The sequence below is a fragment of the Podarcis filfolensis genome (genome assembly GCF_964270895.1).
Source record: "Podarcis filfolensis genome assembly, chromosome: 5".
NCBI classification, from domain to species: Eukaryota; Metazoa; Chordata; class Lepidosauria; order Squamata; family Lacertidae; genus Podarcis; species Podarcis filfolensis.
Window position 1 is genome coordinate 44,861,111 of NC_139608.1, and position 16,212 is coordinate 44,877,322.

The 16,212-nt window shown below is 38.4% G+C and overlaps 1 protein-coding gene across 6 annotated transcripts in view; it reads left to right on the plus strand.

Moving 5' to 3' along the window:
- The window catches only part of SLK (STE20 like kinase), a 45,979-nt gene that overhangs the window by 20,546 nt on the left and 9,221 nt on the right, over positions 1 to 16,212 (plus strand). For 2 of the 6 annotated variants that reach the window (XM_083616483.1, XM_083616484.1), the window contains exons 6-14: positions 1,617 to 1,689; positions 2,050 to 2,244; positions 2,964 to 3,045; positions 4,494 to 4,622; positions 5,220 to 6,665; positions 8,129 to 8,259; positions 8,869 to 8,992; positions 10,079 to 10,258; positions 12,984 to 13,076. In XM_083616483.1, coding sequence (XP_083472609.1) covers positions 1,617 to 1,689; positions 2,050 to 2,244; positions 2,964 to 3,045; positions 4,494 to 4,622; positions 5,220 to 6,665; positions 8,129 to 8,259; positions 8,869 to 8,992; positions 10,079 to 10,258; positions 12,984 to 13,076 — 2,453 coding nt within the window. The remainder of the gene's footprint in view (positions 1 to 1,616; positions 1,690 to 2,049; positions 2,245 to 2,963; positions 3,046 to 4,493; positions 4,623 to 5,219; positions 6,666 to 8,128; positions 8,260 to 8,868; positions 8,993 to 10,078; positions 10,259 to 12,983; positions 13,077 to 16,212) is intronic. The other 4 variants (XM_083616485.1, XM_083616486.1, XM_083616487.1 and 1 more) reach the window with 3 other exon arrangements.

Here is a 16,212-nt window from a genome sequence, read left to right on the forward strand (position 1 = left end):
TTAGATCCAGCATTTTGAATATTTGTACCAGCAAGCAAATGCCTTCCGTTGTGCTGTAATTTGTTTCATTGGATTATTAGGCTCACTTTAGATTATTATATATAGCTTTATTTCATTCTCACAATAAATCTTTAAAAATAGTTTGAGCTTAGATCTTCAGGGCAGTGTCTGCCTTTCACCCCTGCTTTTTGTGGTGGCTTCTTGCTGTTTGGTCATAACTTAGCCCGCTAAGATGTTTAAAGGCCATTTTAGGAAATCCACATGAATGTGTGGGGATTAAGGAATGGACATACATTTCTTTTCTTCCCAGATTGAAACTATTGACTTAAACTGAGGAACAGCTTCCTCCTCAGCTCCGTTTACTATTTGCATCTTTAGGCAGAACGTTTCAGTATGGGCAAACTGGCTTCTTAAACTCATATGGCCAGATTCAACTACAGTGGTACCTCGGTCTACGAACAGTCCTGTTAATGAACGCTTTGGACAACAAACTCTGCAATACCGGAAGTAGGTGTTCTGGTTAGCACACTTTGCCCCAGAAGACAAACGGAAGCTGAACACTGGCAGCGGGAGGCCTCATTAGGGAAAGCGTGTGCCTTGGTTTAAGAACGCTTTGGTCTAAGAACGGACCTCCAGAACGGATTAAGTTCGTAACCCAAGGTACCACTGTAGTCCAGTTTATAAGCAGAAGTCAGCACAAGGACTCCTGCTAATGCAGCAGGGCCCTCCTTCCCCCACATATCTCCAAGCCTTCCCCAAATCCACTCTGGAGGTTTGGGAGAATGCCCAGAATAACCCAGGGTGGAAGGAAGGGAAAATAATTACTTCGGGCAAGCAGATTTCCGTCAAAATTCCTAAATATTTTTCTAACCGCGTCCTGTGAAGTAGCCCATTTCCATTGTGTGGCTTCAGGTGGAACTGCACTGTTGTGTTAAATTTTACTAAGCATTCATGATGTTAGTGGGGACAACAGCTTAGTGCTTATTGGGGATACTCATCTTTGCTACTAGTAACTAGTAGAATAAATTCCCTTCATATATCTGTTGATGTGGACTTTTATGCCTCTTTTCCTCTGAATTTTGTATCAAACTATTAAACGATATAATCAAATAATTAAAATGCATAACTATATCAGTTAAGTGTTCACAGAGCATATTGGTCATTCCATTATAAATATAAACTTCTACAATCCTCATCCATTTTTCTGTCTTCTTGAACCCCAAGAAAATCAATCTTTGTCATTATAGTAACATTCAATGATTTATAAAACCAATGCAAATATACATGATTAAAGTGATTCTTTTGGAGAAGAGTGCCCAGGAAGCTCCGTGCTATTGGAGGTACAAGCTTCCAATTTGGGAGTTCAGCCTGAAGTGAAAAGAAGTCATGCCCCTACCTGTGCCTCACTTGTCACAGATCTACTCACTAGGTTAAACTATGCTCTCATCACTCATGAGCTTAATCCTTTCTCTATTAATTCATATTTTTTGTTGTAAACCTGTTGAATATTCTTGACAAATGAGTGGTGTTATACAAGTTTTTACATAAAGGACACTGTTTGAAGTAAAAGTGTATATTGGTATGAGTGACTGTAATGTTTTCTCATTTGTTTGAAGCGGATTTTGGAGTGTCTGCTAAAAATACAAGGACAATACAAAGACGAGATTCTTTCATTGGTACTCCATATTGGTATGTGTGCAGTTTTTGTACTGTTTTATGCTGAGTGCAGCATATTGCATTTTATAAACAATTGTTTATCTAAAAAAATCAAGTATAGTAAACAAAATGATAATATTGTTTCGTTGGAGCATTTACTGGTTTTATTAACCTTAATTTATATGTAAGATTAGTCATACTCTGACCCATTGGAATCAATGGTTTAAAGTAATTTATATACATTTATTTCAGTGGCTCTACTCTGATGATGTTGATTATTTCCATTTAACTGGGATAGATATTTCCCCTTGGATATATTTCTTCTTGCTGTTGAAAATACCACTTACTATAGATAATAGATCTTAAAAAATCTTTTCTTTCTTTCTATCCCAGGATGGCTCCTGAAGTAGTCATGTGTGAGACCTCTAAAGACAGGCCTTATGATTACAAGGCTGATGTTTGGTCTTTAGGTGTCACTTTAATAGAAATGGCTGAAATAGAACCACCTCATCATGAACTGAATCCAATGCGTGTTCTGCTGAAAATAGCAAAGTCGGAACCACCATCGTTGGCACAACCTTCAAAATGGTGATTATTCTATTTTATTTTATGGTATATTTTTATTTTTATTTTTCAAGAATAATACCTAGGTACAGAATAATAGAGCTGTCTTAATTTTTAAGATTGTCAGTTGGCAAAAAAAGCACACTTAGGCCTCAAGAGTTAAATGTTGTTTCCCCCCAGAAGCAAATAGGCATTTCAAGCTTAGCTGGATATTAATTAGGCTAGCTTTCAGTTAAATATTGGTGTAAATCACCGGAGGAGAGTGAGCTTGCCTCAAGATGAGGATGCAGATAGTGGTGCTATAGAAATAAAATAGTACAATAGTCTTGGACATCAATCTTCATTAAAATGATTTGAAGTATCTTCTTCTTCTTTGGCGATCACTCATAGCCAAGTAAGATTGTCTTCCATAAACATGGTTTTAACAATGAATCCGCAAGTGACTGTGGAGGCCAATTCTGGATCCACACATCCTTCCACAGTTGGGGACGTTGGTTCCCAGGCGGGAGTTGATCACGTTGTGGATTTGCCAAGCGTGCCTTCCTCTTAGCACGTTTCTCGTATAATAGCTTATTAACAGTGTACTGTGGATCTTACGAGAGGTAGCAGGCAAGAAGTAGACGGTACTGAAATTATTTTTATCTGACAGTCATTATATACTTCTGATGACATGGATGACATCACTCAATTTGTATGTAGTGCTGAATGTATAGCATTTATTGAGTTCAGCTTCTTTTATGCAGGTCTGCTGACTTCAAAGACTTTTTAAGGAAATGTTTGGAAAAAAATGTAGATGCCAGGTGGAACACTGCTGAGCTTCTACAGGTAGGAAGAACGAAGTGTCTGTTGAGTCATGATATTTTATTGAGTGACTTTATATAAATACTTTAAGACAGGAACTATTTTAAAAGTCTGCTAAATTTTCAATCTTTGTATGTTTTAACTTTATTTAGAACATTCCCATTTGCCATTGGTCACCAGAGAGTTCGGAGACAGCACCAACTGGTTAATACCCCACTTTTCTAGCCAGAGAATGATAAAAGCAGCAAATAACTTGTTTTTTTAAAAACTGCAGTGCTTGCAATAAAAAATACTAAAAGCAACATAAAATAAAATACTAGTTTTCCAGGAGCCATTCTAGTGACAAACAGGGCAACTCTACACTCTTTTGCAAACCTGCATATACATACTGTAGATATGTATGATATGTAGATATACATGTACTGTAGATACATCCAACATGCACCACAGAGGCACACAGACAAGTATAACCACACAACCTTTCCCAATCAGCAGGATGGAATGAAAGGAATACTGTGAGGAAAATTTAAAACTATCCTCCCTGCAGTCTCTGTCCCCCATCCCCAAACTCAGCTGATCAGAAAGCCGCTAAGCACAAGCAAAGAGGGATCTGCTTGGGCTCCTTAAACTTTTCCAACATGAAGGGCAAGGAAAGCCTTTTCAGCCATCGCTTTGAGCAGTGCTCCCCCACCTCCCCTTTCAGCTGCTCCTCGAAGCAGCAGTTCCAAATGATGACAGGTCTGTAATCCCCTTTGGACAGCAGGAAGGGGGATGGTGAGACACTGGGGGCTAGTCCAAACGGCCATGCTTTGGATTTTAAAAGTAGCTGGTAATGTAGGCATGCAGATCTTTAGAAGAGGGCATTGGGGAAGTGAGTGAATAGCATGCACCCATTGGTAAACTGTGCTGTTACTCTTCTCCCTTACCACTGGTATTATCATGAGAAGCTCTCATGTCTAAGGGAGCTTGAGCACTTGGATGGTTCTAGGGAGAAGACAGACATTCTGACAAAAGTATATCCAGACCTTGGTTATGCATAGGTCCTCTGGATTCTAGCCCTTGCTTATTACTGCCTGGTATTTCAGAAGCTGCAGTCTCCTTCATAGTTTACAAGGAGCTAACCTAAATAAATGTAATAGGATGAATATGACTTGGTTTCATGTTACTTCATTCATGTTCCCATCTAAAATACATTAGATTTAAAAATAAAGACTTCTGAAATGGGGCCAGGCAAAGATAATTTGCCAGAGAAACACTCTTAGCTTCAGCCATGCTATATTTCAAATAAATAAATGTAAATGATCTTAGACATGAAAACAGAAGAACAGAAAGCATAAATTTTCCTTTAAGTGTTCTATTTTTTATTTTGAGTTGGATACAAAATAGACCATAACCTGGCCCTAAGTGATAAAATATGTTGCTATTAAATGGTTTTTAATTTTGATTAACTGATATTATGCCTTTTTAAACAGCATCCATTTGTTACTGTAACTTCTAATAAACCAGTCAGAGAACTGATTGCAGAAGCAAAGGCTGAAGTTACAGAGGAAGTAGAAGATGGGAAAGAGGAGGAAGAAGAGGAAGAAACTGAAAATTCTCTGGTAAGTTAAAATAAATATATTAAAAAATATTTTAACTTGTGCTGCAGTTTACAACTATGAATTATATTCAATTCCATTGATCTTTCATGTAATTGAGCTTAGGGATACAATGCTAATTGCCTTTTATAAGATGTCCTGACACGCTTTCTGTTGCATTACACACAATTTTCTTTAAGATGCCAATGTAAAATGCAAAGTAAGTAAATGTAAGCTTCCTTAGGATGCCATGGAACCGTTTCCATGGTCAGAGAAGGGAGAGCCACAGTCAAAGGCCCCTTTGTGGAAGAAGAAATCTCTGTTGCCACCAGTCCTTTCTAGTTAGTGTTCCAGCAGGAGGAGGACCATGGGATCCTCCCATTCCTCCAGCATGTCCCAGGTAAGATAAAACCTCTGCCAGCTCTGGAGTCAGTGGTTACTTCTCCCCCTCCTATCAGTACAGTAAATTAGGAAAATCCATAGTAGGGAGGAAAAAGGAACAGGTCACTTCTGCCCTGTATTCACCATTAAATTCTCCATTGGTTGATATAAAACTTTGATAGCATTATTTCCTTATTACTGCATTGTATAGCTAATCAGTTTTTTGTGTGTCTATTTTAGCAGTTACCTGCAAGTAAACGAGCCTCATCTGACCTCAGCATTGCCAGCTCCGAAGAGGATAAACTTTCACAGAATGCCAGTATTCTGGAATCTGTTTCTGAAAAAACAGAGCGTTCATCCACAGAACAGAATAGTACTAGTGCACCTGAAGGTGAAAAAACAAGTGTGACTCCTGACAAAAATGAAAAGGAGAAATACATTGCAAGCACAAGTGGCACCATACAAGAAGACACTGAAAAGCTGAAGAATGGATCTGCATTGCTCCATGAAGATGAGGAAGCGAAGAAGACTGAGAAGACAATTGAAAATTCAAGATTAAGTGAAAACACAGAGTCACAGAAAGAGGAAAAGGAGATTGGCACAGTAGTATCTGAAACTAACGTTGAGCCCAGTCTAAAAACAGAGGAAGGAAAGGACTTCACAAATGAATCAACGGTTGAAAACAAACAAGAAACAATTCCTGATGATGGAGGCAGCAGTGCAGAAATTACAGATGCAGTCTCTAAAGCAGCTGTTGTGAAAGAAGAAAGTACCACAAACCTCCAAGAAAATGAAATGGAAGAGGCAAAGCCTACCGAAGGAATTAAAGAGGTTGAGGAATTGCAAGGGGATGACAAATGTAAAGAGGGTGATCTGAAAGAGGCCGAAAGTCAGAAAAATGAAGTTACTGCAGGTACTGAAGAATCACAGGTGAAGGTCATAGCTGAGACAGCTGATGAACCACAGAAGCAAATAAAAGAAGGTACCAGTAGTCCACAAGAGATTGACAGTACTGGCAACAATCAGGTCACTGATGTAGATAAAGTGCTTGAAAATGCTCAGGAGTCAGCAGAGTGCCTGGCTGAGGATGCTTCTGAGAAAGTCTCAGAAATGGGGAAAACGGTAGATTCTGATCAGCAGTTAGTTGAGGGATACAATGACGATTCAAAGAAGACAAGCAGCACAAAGGAAACAGAGGTCAGTGTTTCAGAAAGAGCAGACAACATTGAGCATAAGCCAGCAGACAAAAAACATACTGAAGAGGCAAGAACTGAGGAAAGCAATATTGCATCAGGGGTTAAAATTGCAGAACCTGAACATAAATTAGAAAACAGAGCTGAGGAGAAGCATGAGAATAATATACAAATGGACACAGACCGACCAGCAGTTTCCAGTGGCTTGCCAGTTGAAAATAAGCTTGAAGATTCTGCAGCCAAGCAGATGCATGAACATGAGGTGTCTCCAGTACCCAATATTAGCATTAGCTCTGCAGAAAATGAGGCAGAAGATAAATCTGGCAATCAGGATAGTGTTGAAAACTCGCATCATGTTGATTCTGAAAGCACTAAAGAAAATGACACAGATTCAGGCAGAGGTTCCACTGCTGACAACAGCAGCATTGATTTGAACTTGTCCATTTCCAGTTTCCTCACTAAAAACAAGGAGAGTGGATCAATATCTTTACAAGTAAGAGTCAACAATTCTATTAGTAACATAGAGATACAGATCAGGGTAGCTAGCTTCCAGCCCATGCACTGGATTTGCCCCACCAACCCATAGGAAGTGGCTCACTAGCCTCCACAGCTTGTCTCTGAATCTGATCAGGAGGTAAAATTTCTCTACCTGTTCTTTAGATAGGATCTTAAAGGTATGAGATAAAATCAGAAAATTTGGGATTCTGTCTCCATTCTAAGCCCAAGACTAAGATCAGAGATGAAACTCGCTGCCTGCTTTTTAAGAACAAAAGGCAGCATATTCCTCCACTCTAGCACAGGGGTAGGTGCAAAATAAAAGGCTGGGTTTCCAGCCTTTACTACACCAGTGCTGGAATAAGAAAGGCTGGAAATACTGAGTGTTTATGTGTGTGTAAGAGAACAAGAGAGTTGTGTATAGAACTGGTGAGCATGGTATGTGTACATATGTGGTGGTGCATGTGTGTTTGGTCCATATGTGAGCTGTATGGTAGTGCATGTGTATACCGTGACCCTCAGAGGGGTAGTTAAATATCAACGTGGCCCTTGAGAAAAAAAATGTTAGCTAGCCTTAATATAGGCAGTGTGTAACATACACACTAGAGGGACGCGGGCGACGCTGTGGTCTAAACCACAGAGCCTAGGGCTTGCCGATTGGAAGGTCAGCGGTTCAAATCCTGGCAACGGGGTGAGCTCCCGTTGTTCGGTCCCAGCTCCTGCCCACCTAGCAGTTCGAAAGCGCATCAAGTGCAAGTAGATAAATAGGTACTGCTCCGGCAGGAAGGTAAACGGCATTTCCGTGCGCTGCTCTAGATTGCCAGAAGCAGTTTAGTAATTCTGGCCACATGACCCAGAAGCTGTCTGTGGACAAACGCCGGCTCCCTCGGCCGATATAGAGCGAGATGAGCGCACGACCCCAGAGTCGTCCACAACTGGACCTAATGGTCAGGGGTACCTTTACATTTTTAACATACACACTATATAATATGTTTTATGTTTATAACTAGATATCTGTCTACATATTTAAGTGAAGGTTCCTGAATTCATGCAGAATAAGAATTTTAAGGCTGTCATCCTAGATGTCCATAATTCTGAATTAACAGCTTGAAAATAGGTTTGAATTATCTTTCTGTTCTTGGTTACTTTTGTAAAAGTGAAGGTGGATTGCATATGTAGCAGATATTCAGCCTTGTCTGTATATTCCGTAGTATACTGGTCCAAAATGCCCAGTTGAAGAAATAAATTCTTCTTTAAGAACATACCTCATAGCAAACTTGAGTCCATCTTTGCCCATCTTGTGAAAAGAAACAGAATTAAATAAAGAAATTTAGGATCTAATTCTGTTGATTGGAAACTGAAATCTTTGAACTTGCAGGCTTTGGGTTCTTTCAAAAATAAGTAAAGGTTGGACAGGTATACTTTATGCAGCACAGAAATAATGCATGATCTTTTATTCAGGAAACTAAAAGACACAAGAAAACATTAAAGAAAACTCGCAAATTTGTTGTTGATGGTGTGGAAGTAAGTGTGACTACCTCTAAAATTGTGACAGAAAGCGATTCTAAAAGTGAAGAATTACGATATCTTCGGTAAGTTTGAAAATACCCATTCTTAATGAGAGAGGATTTCTTCTCTCAATTAAAACAACTTTTCTCATGCTTGTTTTTAATAACTTAATGTGGTTTGATTATATTTAACAAAATTCATGTTGTCCCTTTAAATAACGTATGAATCAATCCGGACCATATCATCATCATCTGAGGCCCTTCTTTGTGTGCCTTCTCCGTGAGAGGTCTGGCGGGTAACAACACAAGAATGGGCCTTTTCTGTGTTGGCTCCCTGGTTGTGGAATGCTCTCCCCATCTCTTACATGGCACCTTCATTACATATTTTTAGATGCCAGGCAAAAATATTCCTCTTCTCCCAGGCCTTTGTCTAATTAAACAATCTATGGCCCAGTAGGAGAGTATTGTTTTCGTTTGTTACTATGTTGTGCATTTTTGTGTTTTTATACTGTAAACTGCTCTGTAATCCTCAGATGAAGGACAGTATAGAAATTTAATAAATAATATATTAAATGCAGATGGTCGTTTCTGCACAGCCCCCCATTGCATCTACACTGTACACTGATGCAGAATTCTGAACTCGGTCTGTTTCTTTCTCCCCTGCAATACTGCTTCCATTCTCCTTACTACCAGGCGTCAAGAATTAAGAGAGTTACGACTTCTACAAAAAGAAGAGCAGCGAGCTCAACAGCAGCTTAGTAATAAACTTTTACAACAAAGAGAGCAGATGTTCAGGCGCTTTGAACAAGAAATGACGGTAAGGTTTGATTTCCTTGCACCCACATTTTGCAGGCCCCTTATTTTGAGTTAATTTACTAATGTAAGCAGCCTAGAAGTCATTCTAGGTATATCCTTGCCCTTGTTGCCACATTTCATCTTATGTATTATGAATGAAACTTGCATGCCAAAAGCCTTAACTGAACTGCAAACTACTGCAGTGGTAGCCCTGCATGTAGTCACTGGCTGCCAACAGTGGAAAAGGCAGTGAAGCACTGCATTGTTTAGCTTGAGAGTGTCTTGTTAAGGCATGGTCAGTACTAGAATTGGCAGAATGTGGCCACTTCTTACCCTTGCAGGTTAGAAACATTTATTTTCTACTTGTAGGTAGTGAATGCAGCTTTCCAGGATTGCTGTACAGAAGAGGAAGCTGTTGCATACTTTGACAACTGTAGAAAATATCTCAAAATAATTTCAGAGGCCCAGTTCATGATCTTTGCCTTTCTGTAGTAGACTGTGGTAACCAAAATACTGTGATCTTCTAGCCCATGTGCAATTCTTTTTTCTTTGCAGTAGATAATAAAAAAAACTTACTTGAAAAAGTGTTCCATGTATTGGAGGATCTGCTCATTCATTGGGCAGAGAAAAATTCTCCCTATTATATCTGAAACAGGCTTCTGTATTAAAGATTGCATACAAAACAAAGCTTAACCACTATACCCTTAACAAAATAGTTTACATATGTTGAGTTCCAAATATTAGATTCTTAAGAGCTGAATTTCAGATCACTTCACCATGTGTTTTTTTTGTGTTCAAGAAGGAAATAAACTTTATACTATCAGTCCCAGTGAGAAGATAAGAGTTCTGCCAATTTTTTTAAACTCTGTGCAATAACAATTAGTTCCACTTCTGATTCTGAGTTTTGAAGAATTTCTATGGGGTTTTAAAAGTATTTTTGTGCTTCATAATGGCAGAAAAACCCAGGTAGTGCCTTTTCAATCAGTTAGAAAATCTAGGAACTGAAAAGCATAGGCAATTGTTACTTGTGCAGACTTCCTCTGCCCTGCCTCAAACCCATCAAATTCAACAATAGGTAAATATAAAATTTAATGGAATTATTTTTCAGAGCAAGAAGCGGCAATATGACCAGGAGATTGAAAACCTGGAAAAACAGCAGAAACAGACAATAGAGCGCTTGGAACAGGAACATACAAATCGCTTACGTGATGAAGCAAAACGCATCAAAGCAGAACAAGAGAAAGAATTGTCCAAATTTCAGAACATGCTGAAAAACAGGAAAAAAGAGGTAAATACTATTTATTTAGTTGGAGGAAATAAGGTTGGTATTTCTTGGTCTCCAGTGATGTCTGCAATCTTACTTTGAAAAAAAGATGTATCACCATAAGATGCCTCAACAGTAGATGTATTTTTATAATATTATTTAGCACTGAAAAGTTTTTTAAAATAAAAAACAGCCATGTGCAATGAAAATAGTAACCTTAGATAGGAGCAAAGAAAATATAATGAAAAAACAATTATGTGGTGTAGATGTCTCCACCCTTATGATTTAAACACCATTGTTAGCATAGGAGTTTCGCCATTTATTTGGAACAGTATCAAATGTTATATGTAGTCAATACCTGTACAGACAATGTAAAATTGATCTAGGAGTTCAATAGGGAGAACTGCTAGAATCCATTGCACACATATCTGTCACATGTGCCTCTTTGGATATGTGTGACAAGTAAAGATTTTCCTTACTATATTCAGTACATATAAAAGCAGCACAAAGGTGGAGGGATGAGGTTACTTGTGCATTGGTTCATGAAACATTCATAGCAAAATGCAATGGTTTTTTGTTTTTGTTTTTACTTGTAGTTGAATTTGTTAAAAAGGCGATTTAATTAACTTTGTGTGGAAGAGTCTAGAACTCTGTGCTGTGGAAGACTACTCTGTGCCTCCAGAAAATCTTAAAACTTTGTTTGCATGCATGATTCTGATAGCAAGATTTGTTGTAGCCAACTTGGTTCTACTCATTATAAAGCCATTTAAACTAATAATCTAGATTCAACTGATGAGCCCCACTAGCAGAAGCCTGCACGTGGACATTGGATAATGCAACAGGGCTTTCTTCCTCCCTCCGCACAGCATTAAAGTGGCTCGGATGGAGAAGGATAACCTCCAGAACAGCACACTGGGATAGGAGAGCGGGCTCTTTCCATTTGGCAAGATGAAGCAGTTGTGCTGCAAGAACGATTACCATGGCACTACTTTGAATTACTCCCAGTGAACCTAAGTTAGTGATGACTGCAACTTCAGTGACTCTACCCTGAGTAGGACTGGCATTGGATACAGTGGTACCTTGGTTTGCATACGTCTTGGTTTGCAAATGTTTTGGATTACAAACACATCAAACCTGGAAGTGCATGTCCCAATTTGCAACCTTTTTTTGGATTGCAACCCATTTTTTTTTTATTACGAACAAATTTTGGGAGGAGGCCCCATTGGCGAAAGCTCGCCTTGGGTTACAACCTGTTTTGGTTTACAAACGGACCTCCAGAATGGATTATCGTTGTAAACCAAGGTACCACTGTATAACCCTTGATCTTTCAGAATAACTCACATGGGGGATTGATTGTAATATATGTTAAGTACTAGAAATGACCCAGTCAGTGATAAAGGCATTTTTAAAATTTGAGTTTCGTTTGAGTTCAGCAGAGAGCATAGTTATGTATCAAGTTCGGTTGATTTAAAATCAAACCAAATTGAAATTTGTATTCTTTCATTACACTGGATGGGAGAAATACAGCTGTGCAAAATGCAGAAATTCTTCCTATGATCTCATTGTTCTACAGAAAGTGCCTGTAATATTTTACTTCTCATCTTAATTTTTAAAAAAGCAGTTCAACAATTTCTAGATAATATACCAATTTTGAGGCATATAATATGAACAGATTGCACAGATTTCTAGATGCTTTCATTTGGTTTTTAAACAACTTTACATGATTTTTATACTAAGTAATATATGTCATTTAATCTCCAAGATACCATCACTTGTGTTTAATTTGCACAATATTGACTATTACCTCTTCTTTTTGCTGAATTTCTTGCACTCTGAGTCTCTGTTGGTAATTGGGTCTCAAAAGGAAATCTGGTGAAGAGGTTTAATGCACTCAGGACCAATCTTTTTCATTGAACAGTAGCATGTGGTGATTTGGGCTTTGTTTTCTGTGGGTTCTTTGACTTTTAAACAGCCATTTGTTCTTGGATAGTTGTGACCTCCTAGTTCTTTTGTAGGAAATAACATCTAGAGTACTGAATCTCTTCATGAGAGTATGAAAAATATACAATCATACTTTTGATTATCTATATAACATGCATTATTATTTCCTGGCAAAATGATCCTTTAGATCCTTTGACATACATTGCTGAAAAATATTTGTAAGTGGTTGCCTTCTTTGAATGTCACTAGCTAGATAAGCTATATGAAACTGGACACTTGATTTACACTTTCCTATGCTCTGCAAATGCCCCTTTTGAGGTGGCTTACTTTTATGAAAGTTGTTCTTTAGACAATTGTGTCTCAAATAAGACATAATGTCAACAGTAGCTGTTATTTTTGAGAAATCTAAACATCCTGCTATTTTGGAGCTTTTCCATGACGGTAAAATCATTTGTTGTCCCTCCCAATATCATTCTTCCTTTGACAACGGTCTTAAATTCCTTCGTGTTATACTGAATGATTGCATAAAAAGTAAATGTAAAAGCATCTCTAATTAGTAGTTGCATGCAAAATGAAACTAGTTTCTAGAATACGATTAGCTCGTGCACCTCTTTGTAGAATGCAGTCCGCAAATGCTTTGTGCATGTCTGCTTCTTCCATCCATCTTCTGCCAAGCTAACTCTTCTGGCTTCAATGCATGCTCTCTGATAACCTTTATAATACCTGCTCCTCTCGTATTCACCATAAAATGCTTGCTGTGGAGAAAAAGGGTTATCTTCCCCACCTTCTGCATGCTTGTGCACTATAGGTTTTTAATGAAGTGGAGAAAGCACCAAAAGAGCTGAGAAAAGAGCTCATGAAACGCAAGAAAGAGGAACTTTCTCAATCCCAGCATGCTCAGGTAACCGCAGCAGCTTCATGCTTCTAAAACAACCAAGCAGCTTTGTTCACAATAGCTTTAACCATTCCATAGTGGTTGCTTTTTGTTTTCCCTCTGAGTAAATATGATATTAATTTGTAATGACTGGGCATTCTTAAAACCGTAGCTCAAATGTGTCATATAAGCAGAAGTGCAATCTATTCAGTATTCATTTACTTAGATGTGATTAGTTAGAACGACAGCCAAAGTTATAAAAATGCAATTTATGTAGTTAAAGTGTGTATTCAGGTGTGGATATGAATTTCAGGCTGTAATGTCTACTTTATTCAGTATCAAAGAATAACGTTATCAAAGTGTAAAAGTAGTAAATAATATTTTTATAAGCAATTTTTCATTATATCTTACCTTTGAATCTTTTAATCCCAGGCAATGCAGTTGACATGATGGTGTCCATGTTTATTATTTAATGGCTTGCCTGTACTTTCTGTGTTCCAAGCATGCTATTGCAGCAGACATACTATTGATTACATTTCCTGTCTGAAACGAAGCGCATCTGAAATATATAAGGATCTGGGTGTGTGGCAGTGTATATAGTGATTAAGGCTATGAAGAACTCTTCACTTGTTGTTGACATTCCTTGTCTTGGTATTAAATCCCAGACTAAGTACAGATAACTTCTGATATCCATGAATACTTCCTATGTATTCATGCACAATGAGACTGAGTAATTCTGAAGTAATGCTTCAGGTATAAATTTTTAAAGTGAGCTGTATCACAGTTTCTGTACAAGGGTGTGAGGGGGTCAGGAGACTGCTGCTGAACTCCCTGAATGACAGAGAAATCTCAGGAGTCAGTGCACTAAAGAAACACAGGTGGAATGTTAGGGGAGTGAAAGAGAGGAAAGAGTGTTAAAATGGAGGCATTGCCAGACTGTCTAAAGCCAGTTTATCTCATGTATGGAGCAGAATCCAGCTTTTGGAGATATTCACAGTAGTGTATGCTACTTCCCTCTAAAGACAACTGTGTATATTTTAATGTGCACATCTCTTGGAACTGGATATTTGAGAAGGTTTACGTCCAGCCAATATTGTACTACATGAAGGCTTATTGAGTAACTACAGTCTTAAATATATTGGAGAAAATTCATTAATATTTTTGGGGCACAGAGAGTTAACAATATAGGTTAAATAGGACTAGGTTGTAGGGCATTATCTAGCAAAATAAAATAAATACTGAAGACATGACATAAAGGTTTTTACTTTGTTTTGCAATTGGTGTCTTTATGAATACAGTGTAATTTTTGTTCTCATAGCTCCACCCACATTACTGTAGTATAAACTATAGCTTCAGAAATTTTACATCTTTTAACAGAAGTAATTCAGTACAACTTCTACTTTTAGGGAGGGAGGTGCTCCAGTAATGAGTCATACAGTCTTATTGCTTATGTTCGGTGTTTGAATGCATGGTTTGTGCTTGCATTCTGACCTCGGAAGTACATTGTATTCTGCTCTGCAGGGCGTTGCTCAGGTTATGATTCAGTCTTTTCAGTTGTCCTCATGTACCCTCTTCAATGCAATAATGCAGGATGTAAGTCCAACATGCCAAAAATTGGATGTTTCCTCTGTAGTTCTAGCTTGTTGTTCTGCTTTTTCTCTGACACGCATGTGCTGATGAATTTTTTTAAAAAATCTAAAAATGTGTTCATCTGCACAAAGATTGCGATGGACAAACTGGGCAAATGAGACTTGTTGATTTTCAGCACATGTGTGAAACCAGTGCTATGTTTTGCTTTTCTGTGTGCAGTGAAACAGGCATTTTCCAGAATGCTCCCTGATACCACCTGACAATGGGTGTTCCCTGCTGTACCTTATAGAGTCAGCCATCCTGAGTTTTGACTCATGGAGCAAGGAACACCCTTGTGACATTTTTTTCTTCTCTGCCTTGTGCAGTAGTGGTAATTTATTTTTTAAACAAACCCGCTTCTACCTTTGTGTTCTCTCTTCTGTTCCACCAGATGGTAGTTGGGATTTTAGTAGGAAGGTGGAAAGTTTGCTTTGCAAACTTTATTGAAACGGCCTTTTGTTACATGGCTCTGGGAACAGGAATCTGTAGAACATCTAGGCTCCCCATCAGTACTGTATACCAAATCTCTCTGTCTCTTTTAATTGCATAACAATGTTAGTGATCACAAGCCTGACATGGAAGTCTATGTCAACTGACCTTTCGTTCACAAAACTACAGAATAGGCTGTGGTAATATCCTTTATCTAGGTTATTCTCATGTTTTGTGTTCTAAAACATACTCATCTAAACTGAGGAAGCCTCAGGACTGAAACACTACTTGCTTTCATTTCAGTTTAATAATCCAGCTCCTGCAATTTGGCAGAATTGCTGCTTGAGAAGGGCAGGTACATTTGCCAATTGTCTCACTTCATCAAAGCCAATAAGTAGACAGTGGGCCTTTCTTGTTGTTGACATCTGTTTCTACAGATCTGGGTTTTTGGATTTGTCTCTACAAATTTTTGGTTTTTGTTATTGGAGCTTTTTCCCTGCTTTTCATTAGAATTTTGATAGTGGTAAACTACAAACTTTTCCTCCCTCTCTTCCTCTCACATGCCCCCCCCCACATCCTCTGAAATTTGCTCTGGGGTTTCCTTCAACTCTCCAGAACAGATCTGTGGGGTCACGGGGAGTTGAGGCAATTCAATCCCTAAAACAGTGGTACCTCAGGTTACATACGCTTCAGGTTACATACGCTTCAGGTTACAGACTCCACTAACCCAGAAATAGTACCTCGGGTTAAGAACTTTGCTTCAGGATGAGAACAGAAATCGTTCGGCAGCACAGCAGCAGCGGGAGGCCCCATTAGCTAAAGTGGTGCTTCAGGATAAGAACAGTTTCAGGTTAAAAATGGACCTCTGGAACGAATTAAGTACTTAACCCGAGGTACCACTGTATTGAAGTGAAGAAGGTAGCATTTGTAAAAAAATTGATTCTGAGGGTAAAGCTTTAAGTTTTGAGGGGAGGTTTAAAATAATGCATATTTTCTATAGTTTTCAGGAAACACAAGCTAACCAAAGTTGAACATACTTCAGTCTCACTGACTTTCATTAGGAGAGAATTAAAAAAAGAAACTATACTTTAACTATATATATAGG